This window comes from Phoenix dactylifera, chromosome 12 (genome assembly GCF_051530095.1).
Source record: "Phoenix dactylifera cultivar Ajwa chromosome 12, Ajwa_hap1_PhDact_Kaust_v1.1, whole genome shotgun sequence".
Lineage (NCBI taxonomy): Eukaryota > Viridiplantae > Streptophyta > Magnoliopsida > Arecales > Arecaceae > Phoenix > Phoenix dactylifera.
The window spans coordinates 5944448-5954315 of record NC_143201.1 but is presented as its reverse complement, the minus strand read 5'-3'; the positions used below and the strand labels follow the sequence as shown (position 1 = coordinate 5954315).

At 39.9% G+C, this 9868-nt stretch overlaps 1 protein-coding gene across 1 annotated transcript; it reads right to left on the bottom strand.

Moving 5' to 3' along the window:
- Window positions 1-5978: 5978 nt before the first annotated feature.
- LOC103712346 (uncharacterized) lies at window positions 5979-8745 on the bottom strand. The gene is made up of 3 exons (XM_008798843.4): window positions 8366-8745; window positions 8072-8147; window positions 5979-7885 (listed from the first exon to the last, which is right to left on the bottom strand). Exons 1-3 carry the CDS (start codon window positions 8402-8404, stop codon window positions 6435-6437), a joined length of 1566 nt encoding a protein of 521 aa, XP_008797065.2. The 5' UTR covers window positions 8405-8745; the 3' UTR covers window positions 5979-6434.
- Between the last annotated feature and the right edge of the window lie 1123 nt (window positions 8746-9868).

Genomic DNA, 9868 nt, shown 5'->3' with positions numbered 1-9868 from the left:
CCTTGGAACACGTCATTGAAAATAGTGAAGCCTCCTATCCTAGATGGAATGGTGAAGACTGGAGTTGTCACCAATCACTTCCTCAGATCTTGGAAGCTCTATTTGTACACCTTAGTTCACTCAAACTTAACCTGCTTATTAGCCAAGCAGGATTGAGGGCATGGCAGTGCGAGAGAATCCCTCAACAAATCTTCGATAGTATCCAGCTAATCTCAAGAAGCTATACACTTTGAACATATTAGTGGGCCTACTCCAAGCAACCACTGCCTCTACTTTTTTTGGATTGATGAAGGTGTCATCTTTGAAGATCGCATGCTAGAGAAAGGTTAATGCTATCCAACCAAAACTCGCACTTTGATACTTGGGATAGAGCTTCTTCTTTTATAGGTTTTGCAGCACTGCTCTCAAATATTCTTCATGCCCGTGTGGTGTCTTCGAACAAACCAAAATGTCATCGTTGAACACCATCACAAATTAGTCCAAACAAGTTTTGAATACCCTATTCATGAGGTCCATGAAAGCGGTAAGTTCATTTATCAACCCCAAGAGTATGACCAGGAATTTATAGTTCTTACATCTTGTTTTGAAGGCTATCTTGGACACATTCTCAAATTTAATCTTTACCTAATGGTAATCAGAGTGAAGATCAATTTTTGATAAGGAGAATTTGTTATGTATTGTTACTTTATTTAGTTCTTGATAGTTAATATAGAGCTGAAAACTTTCATCTTTCTTTTGTATAAATAGTACAGGGTCATTCTAAGGAGATATACTGCATCTAATGAAGCTTTTTTTCCAACAACTACTACCATTACTTCAAATTCTTCAATTCGACTGGAGCTATTCCATATAGATCCTTTGAGATGCGGCCAGTGTATATCAAGTCAACGGAGAATTCAATCTCTTTATCAAGAGGTCATTTTGGCAATTCCTCTGGAAAGATGACAAGGAATTCCCTTGCAAGATGAATATCCTACAAATTCAACTCCTTCTACTAAATATCTTTAACAATGTCTAAGAATCTTTCGTACCTTAAGAGCTTCCCCTATAGAGCTGAGATCAACTTTGGTAGGCAACATGATCTACTACCTATGAAACTAAATTCTTGCTGGATGGGAATAGAAAATTTTAGCCTCTTCTAGAACTAATCTTCTATGATATAACATGTCATCAACCAATCCATTCCGAGGATCACAATCAAAATTCTTCATCTCTAGCACCAATAAATCTATCTCCATTTCTCTATCCTCAATGCTAAATGTGCAAGATTTACAAACAAAGTCTATCAAGATGATATCTCTACTTGCATTAGAGACAGTAAGTCCAGACTTTAGTGGCACAATCCACTATTTTTTCTAATGAAATTTATAGATACAAATGAGTGAGTAGCACCAAGAAAATAGAACATACATATAAATAGATACTATTAAGGGTCCCCCTTCAAAGAAAGACCCAAAGAAGCAAAAGAACTCTCGTACAGAGGATGACGAGCTGAAGCAGCCGAGACCGTTCAAGGTGGAGGCTAGAACTGAGATTCCGACTTACGACGGGTCAATTGATGCAGAGAAGCTGGATTCATGGATCATCCAACTGGAGACATACCCTGTATGGGTATAGTAGCGAAGAAAAAGTTTCGCTAGCCAGGCTAAAGCTTACAAGTCATGCCTTGGCATGGTGGAATGCCTACCTACGCAACCATGGAGATGAAGTGATTACATGGAAAGATTTCATGAAACTCATCCGGAAAGAATTCTACCCGATGGGTTATGCTAAGGAGAGATGGCGACGATGGCACAACCATCGTCAGAGACGGGACCAACCGGTGCGAGATTGTACAACCGAATTCCGGCGTGAGGCGGTGGTGTTGGGAGTCTCGATAAACAATTCTTAGACCTTTATGAAATATACCTCCAGCTTGAACATTCGAATCTACATGGAGTTGTCTCTTTACAAGATGGACAATATGTCTAGTGCAAGCGCGATAGCCATGACCATCGAGAAGAAGAATGCTCGTGGTGATAAAACCTCCGAAGGTGTTTCCAGAAGCTCGTCCAACCGAAAGAAAAAGAAAAATACGAGCGCCACTGCAACCTCGTCCCCAGCCACACGAGCTGAGAAGTATTGTGACCACTGCAAGATAGAGGGCCATACAAAAGAAAAATGTTGGAAACTTCACCTTGAGTTATATCCCAAAAAGTGGCAAAAGGGCAAGACAGTAGCAACAATAGTCGGAACCGAAGCCACAGTAGTCGACCAGGTTCAAAAGGCGGACCCTAGTCTATCTTTGACGGCAAAGCTGAAGGAGACAGCCTTGGGTCCCCAAACCGAGTCTGACAAAAAAGGAGAAGCCGTTCGTTTTAAAGATTCAAATGAAGCAGGAGATGATCAAAGCCATCGTAGACATGAGAAGCCAGAAAAATCAATGCATTGTAGACTGGGTGATATACAGCCATCATTTTCAGAAAAGTATTTCAGTCATTTAATTAATAGAATTCAATGCATCTATTCTTTCATACATTGAAAGCTTCAATTCGTTTTCGCTTGACAGAAAATTTACCTCTCACCATTGAAGTGTAACAACAAACTATTCTTAAAAGTTCAATTAGAGATGAGCACATCCCAATCATCTATACTGCTTATATGCAAGTACACGTGCCAAATTCTCACACACACACACACGCACGCACACGGATTGAATGTGATAAGATCACGGGAAATCCGGCCATTTGCAAGTTAGAGATGCAGTTGAGAAAGGAGTCAAAAGCAGAGCATCTACCCTGTACTGTGGGAACATATTAATTAGAGAAGTCCGTGAGTGGTCCGTCCCTTACTCCCATTGGGAGAAGGCGGGCCCACAGCTCCATAATAATAATAATGGTAGCCCCCAGAACCATGCAAACAGAGAACTTGTTGAGACGAAATAATAATAAGTTTAGTGAGCAGAAGCCCCAAAAAAAAAACAAAACTGGCAGCAATACAAATCTGTGACCTTATAAAAAAAATAGAATGCATTGATGAGATTCCATAGATATCTGGATTTGATTTGACCTCAGATGAAGACGGTAGAAGTGAGAGAGATTTATGATGGATGTGATGGAAAGTATCTCCCTTACGCTGGTGGAAATGTCACTTCCAAGTCCACCATTCCAATCCATCCATCCATCTATTTACAAAGACCATTTATTGGACAGCTCAGATCCAACGAACTTAGTGCAATATATTTGATATCACATACCGTACGTGCAATATTCTTACAGCTATCTCACCTCGAACTTGGTGGATTTGTTGACAAGTTTTCTATAAAATTTTGTTTATTAGAATATAGTTTTGTAGTTCATATCACAGATTTTTATACTTGATTTAAGAAAACAAAGAGGAGAATACTGTGCATGGTTGAAATAGTCTCTTAAGGCCACGTACCTCCTTTGTCACTCTGTAGCTCTGACAGCCTTATCAATAAATTATATAATATATGCACACATATATAGATATATTAATAGATACTTATAATGGCTAAGAAACAAGGAACTCAGTCCCTTGTAAATGCTTGGTGGGCTCGCGCCGCAGCGTAGCTAATAAATGGCGGCAGTACACATTTAGGCCAGTAACTTTAAACTTGGGAGGAAGGAAGGAGTAAAGAAGGGAAGAATCAGAGGAAATAAAGAGGGGCATCATTCTTCTCTCCCTCCACTGTTTCCAAGATCAAAAGAGGCTGTCCACTCTTACATCTCTGCCATGAATTAAAAAAAAGAGAGACTAGTAAAGAGAAAGATTAGAGTTTACTTGACCTTCGAGCCTAGGAACAAACAGTTACACAAGAAGAAAAAGGAGAAGAGCTCCTGTCCCAATGCACAGGGACAGGACTACTTGGGATTCCTCACTACACCTTTCACATGTAGGGCCCTGTTAATTTACACTTGTTTTGCTTCCTGTGCTCTTTGGCACATTTGAAAATTTCTATGATGCAAATGAGGAATTGTGTCCGAGGCATCTGTAAAAGTTTCACTCAGCCCCTCACATTAAATCTTATGCGAATTGAGGATGAGATGGATTTTTTTTATATATATACTAAAGCAGATATTTTATATATTTTAAATACGGATATATCCAATAAAAATAGAAAACAAGTCATAAAGTGTCATAGGCAACTCCTCCTTCCTGACCCACAGAGTGCCTCCAAAGTGACCGGCCACATATACAACCACTCCGTCCATATGCTTCTCTAAACACATGCTTAAACTGAAAAGTCACTCCATTTCTCACCATCGCTCAAATATTCCGAAGTAGAGGTTGTCCCTCTCCACCACTGCATGGGCTCCTTAGACCCAGCTGATCACAGTGGCCGAGTTACCTTCTAATATAATCAAGCTAGCCTATAACACTCGCCGCGCATGACACAGGCCGGTCTAAGCCGCCCGCAGCTCTGCTTCAGAAACCGACGTATCGAAGATGAAAGATAAAGTTCACATCATATAGCACAATTTAATCCAGACCTGCATGTGTTTAAGTAGAATTTTTTAAAAAAAGTTGGCCAGCCAAAATCCACTATATCTTCCAATTTAATCAATGTATTATGTTGTAATGCATAATTTTGTGCATTGAAGTGTGACTCCAGATTCCTCAACCCGAGCTCTGGCTGACACATATGTGATATAATTTTTTCATGAACATATGTTGAAGCTTTGTTGCAATTATGATTTGATTCTTATCAAAATGAGTATGAAGTTAGAGCCAAAAACCTACATCAATTTTCATCAATGATTTTCTAGAGTTCAAATATGGTAATGAACTGCCAACAAGTTCCAACTTTCTTGAACCTACACAAAAAAGCAATTGCAATTTGTAGAACCTAAGTTTAAATGTCAAGAAGATAATCCTTTCAAGTTATAATAGCTTATTTATTTAAGGTAAGAGGGCTATTTGACCATCTGCATGCAAGGGAGTTGAAACACAGAGTTTTAAGGGTCAGCAATCTTAATTTTACAGTGTGATCCTGGAGTAAAAGTTGTAACCATCTAGCTAGCATCCATCAAAGTCCAACCACAAAGATGCTGGGAAACACCAACAAACTCAGCACACACACTCATCCTTGCTGCAGCTCCTCCCTGTGTACCACCTTGTCATCATCCCTCCTTCACCCAATTCTGATGGCAATCCCATTCCATCTTCTTCTGAGAGTCTCAAGGCTTTTAACCTCATCTTGCTGCATACCTGCATTATTCATTGGCAAGGAGTATTTGATGGATTGTCATGATTCGGCCGAAGGAAGAAGTAAAATAAATTTCTATAATTCTTATTGTAGTATAAATTGTCTGAATACAGTAGTATGTCCACTATATATATATATATATATATATATATATATATATATATATATATATATATATATATATATATATATTTGATGGATTGTCATGATTCGGCCGAAGGAAGAAGTAAAATAAATTTCTATAATTCTTATTGTAGTATAAATTGTCTGAATACAGTAGTATGTCCACGATATATATATATATATATATATATATATAAAGCAAATTATAACAGACTTTGAGTACGATAACAACTTATTACAGGTCGGTCGCATTAACAAATACAAATGCTAGTCCCAAGTAGTAAACGGATCCATGCCATTCAGTGAAGGGACCATAGAAAGGGGTTGGCATGACTCATGAACAAAGGTGCCAACATTTGCTAAGGATCTTGCCTAAGTCTTTGCGAAATGAATGCATTGCTAGTAACAAATCATCTCGAAGAAAATTATCTTGGGGCAAAGAAGATCGAAAATTGATGTGATGCCTTTTTGCCGCAACATTTTTTGTTTTTTTTTTTATTTTTTTATTTTTTTTGAGTACATCGGCTACTTATACTACTTTAACGTGAGCATAGCCAGTAAAACTAAAAAAAAAAAAAAAGACAACTCAATGATGAAGAAACATCAGTATGCCGGTCCAAAAAAAGCAATGCACCAAGCATTCATCTTTAATGGATGGGACGTTCTGCGATCTCCATTATTATCATTATTTCCCGATTTGTAAATGCATATTGACACATCCAATGAAGGCTATAAAGCTCTCCAGAATCTAAACTCACATTACATTCACTTTCTACTCCTTTCACATCTTATAATACCATAAGAGAACCATACAACCCCTTACCTCCTAAAAGATTAGATATTATAATTAACCCTATATAGATATATAAATATGCCTTTGACCTAACTTCCACTTGAGATGCAAGAAAGCATTTTCCTCATGAAAAAGTAAAGAGAAAAAAAAAACCTAAATTACCCATCTTCCATCTATATGCAGCAGAACCACTGGTAATGCCTCTTCTCTTTGAATGAAACTTCCCACACAGAGAACTTAAGAAGAGATAGGCAAAGAAATTATGAAGCAGAACCTAGTCTCCTGACCACCACCACCAAATAACTTGCTTCACATAATTGAGCAACTACTAGGGTTCTCATCACTGAAGAAGTTGGTGTATGGCTCCCCCTGGGGTGGTGGCGGTGGCTGGTACATGTACATTGGTGGTGGCGGTCGAGCATACCCCATCATCGGCTGATACGCACGATCCTGGCCATTCATCATCATCATCTTCTGCTGTTGCTGCTGCTGCTGCATCATGGCAGCCATGTACTGCTGCTGGTATGGGTTTGCAGCAGCCATCATCTCCGGTGGCGGTGCCACCATTCCCCCTTGGAAGTATCCGGGCGGTGCACCGCCGGTGGGAAGGCCCTGGACGGCCGCCGGGATGGCCCCCATCTGGGCCATGGGAGCATGCATGTTCCCCATCTGGGCCATGGGGGCATGCATGTTCCCCATCTGGCTCAATCCCAAACCAGGGCAGCCTGGGCCCATCATGTTGGGATTCACCACTGGTTGGCTCCCACCACCACCACCCACATCATTCTTTCCATTACCAACACCACCACCACCCTTCTTGCCTCCACTGGCTGCACTGTTGCTATTGTTCCCACCATTGCCATTGGCCTTGCTATTGTTACCACCATTGCCACTGGCCTTGCTATTGTTCCCTCCATTCTTGTTATCCTGTGGCCCAGGCCCACCACCATTCTTCCCGGCAGCTCCGCCACCACTATTGCCGGCACCATGGTTCAGATTCCCACCGCCGCCGCCACCTTTTTTACCACCACCGCCATTACCATTCTTCTGCCCATTATTGCCACCCATGCCCTTGTCTTGCACCATGGCATCTCCAGCACCACTACCACCACCTCCTCCTCCCTTCTTAGAATTCCCACCGCCACTGCTGCCACCCTTCTTGTCATTCACCCCATTCCCATTGGGTGGTGCATTCATGGTCTTAATCTTGATGTTCTTGAAATCTTCATCAAAATCCGCATCAAATCCATCCATATCATCCAGGTCCTCATCATCAAAGTCATCGAGATCATCATAGTCGCTGCCGCCATCTTCGGGGAGAGGCGCAAAGCTCACAGATTTCTGATCCTTTGACATAGGGAGCTTCAGGTCCTTCAATGGGGGAAGCTTCAGATTTTCGAATCCTTTCATCTGCTGCAACTGCTGTAACTGTTGCTGCAGCAGCTGTTCTCGCTGCTGCTGCTGCTGCTGCTGCTGCTGCTGTTGTGGTGGTGGTTGCTGAACCTTGTGGTCTTTCCCACCACCACCACCACCACCCTTCTGCTGGGGCTTGCCATTGTCTTTGGGTTGGCCTTTCCGCTGCTCAGGCTGTGGCTTCTGGAATTGGTTGCTGCTGCTGCTGCTGTGGTTGCCACCCTTCGGAGCCAACAGCTCTGCATGCTTGCCAGCCTTTCCAAGCTTTTTTATGAGGGTGGCAGGATCAACATTGCCTGAAACAGTCACCTTCCCTTGCTCTGCATCTATTGTGGTGGTGTACACTCCTGAGATCAACAGCAATATAAAATAGAAAGACGAAGAAAGAAAAAGAGGCAAGAACAAAGATTTCATCAGAGATATGTGGGGATTCAAACTACGATAGATAAAGCAAAATGAGAGGAACAACTCTTTTTGTTTTTCATAATAGTGCTAAAAACACTACCAAACCAGAGCTTTGGAAATGGGAGTACCATCAATTTTCTGAAGCAATTTCTTCACCTTCTTCTTACATCCCTCACAGTGTATGCTCACTTTGAGAACACAGGTCTGCAGTTGGGCCAAGACACCCAAAAAAATAGAGAAAAAAAGGAGGAAAAAATAATTAAAAAAAACCTTGACATTTAGAAACATGATAAATGTTAAGACTAATGCTCAAGAAATAGCATGGAACAAAAAGGAAACAAAGAGAGATGACTGACTATGGTAAGACCTTGAGTTCAGAAGAAGCAAAGACATAACGAAAAGGAGAGAAAAGAAAGGCGTACCTGTATCTTGAGGAACTTGATATCGTCTTCTTTGCTCATCCCTTCCACCGAACAGAAGAACAGGGCCAATTTTTTTCTTCTTCTAGACCCAAGACAATATTTTTAAGAGATGTGGGAGACAAGAAGAAAAAAAAAACAGGGCAAGGAAGCAACTAAAGAAGACCTACGAAAGAGATCATTTTCTTTTCTGGGTTTCTCATCCTAGAGTGTGAGAAATAATGGTGGAGAAATGGATTTAGTGCATTTGAGCAGAGAGAGGAGGGAGTTTTAGAGAAGGTTGGTACTCTTAAAATATGACCATTAACCCTGGCCCCCCTCTCAGAATCTGATGTAAGGGTGGTGGGGAAAGGAAAGGGAGTGCTCCAAATACATAGCCTCTCACTTTTGCCCTTCCCTTTGTTTCTTTTAATACAGTCCAGAAAAAACTTGTATTCTCTAACCACACCCCCACCACCTATCAACAGCATTTCACTTGAGTTGGCACTGTTCTCACCCAGAGTAGCCTATATATATTTTCAAGCAAGGGTGGGAAAGTTTAAATGAAATCTAGATTTTCGGATATCTCGGCGGGCATGCTACATCAAATATATGGGTCAGATTATTTGTTAACTAAGATTAGGTGGTGGAACCAGATTTTCTGATATCTTGGTAGATACTGAAATCTCGGCGATAAATTACGAATAAAGATATTAGTCGGATCATCTGCTAGGAATTGTAAGGTGAGAAAAATTAGAAAAGAGCTAGCATTTCGGATATGCTAGATGATACCAAAATTATAGATGATATAATATGATAGAGATATTTATTGAATTATATCAACCAAGATTTGAGTGAGAAGATTTAAAAAGGATCTAGGTTTTCAGATATGTAAAATTTAAATTTTCAAATATCCTAGTCAATACCGAGATCTCGGGCGATATAGAATAATACAAATGTTGAAATTTTGGCCAGTACAGTTGATCTATAATTAAAAAATATATTTAAAATTTATTTCAAGATTTATTAAGTCAAATATTATTTAAATAAATAGAATAAGGGAAAGAATAATAGTTGATCATATTTTCCAATATTTCATGACCAATTTATATTGGCTGAGTTAATCAAGGCTACAGTTTCCTTTGCATTACATTAGCAAGAGATTGATACTTTATCTCAACCATGATGAGAGCCTTACTTTTAAAACATATAAACAAAGTTTTCCATCTTAGTACTGAATCTTGTATAGGTGTCACACCATTACAATATTAGTACGGAATTTTTTTATGTATCGAGTATCGATATCGAACCGATGCAGTACGGTGCATCTCTTATCGTTCAGTTCGGGCCGATAGGATATACCATAGGTGTAATTGTTACTCAACTCACTGGAGAAAACAACTATATAATATATGTAGTCACAAAGATGACATTAGGGATTAACATGATAAAATATCAGTGCGATTAGAAAATTAAGCAGTGGTGCTTCTACATTCAAAATTTTTACTTAGGGAAAATTATTCTACA

Coding starts and splice junctions, on each gene's coding strand:
- LOC103712346 (XM_008798843.4), bottom strand. CDS start 8,404: ATGAGCAAAGAAGACGATATCAAGTTCCTCAAGATACAG. Junction 8,148..8,365: donor TCAAGTTCCTCAAGATACAG/GTACGCCTTTCT, acceptor GCCCAACTGCAG/ACCTGTGTTCTCAAAGTGAG. Junction 7,886..8,071: donor ATTGCTTCAGAAAATTGATG/GTACTCCCATTT, acceptor TGTTGATCTCAG/GAGTGTACACCACCACAATA.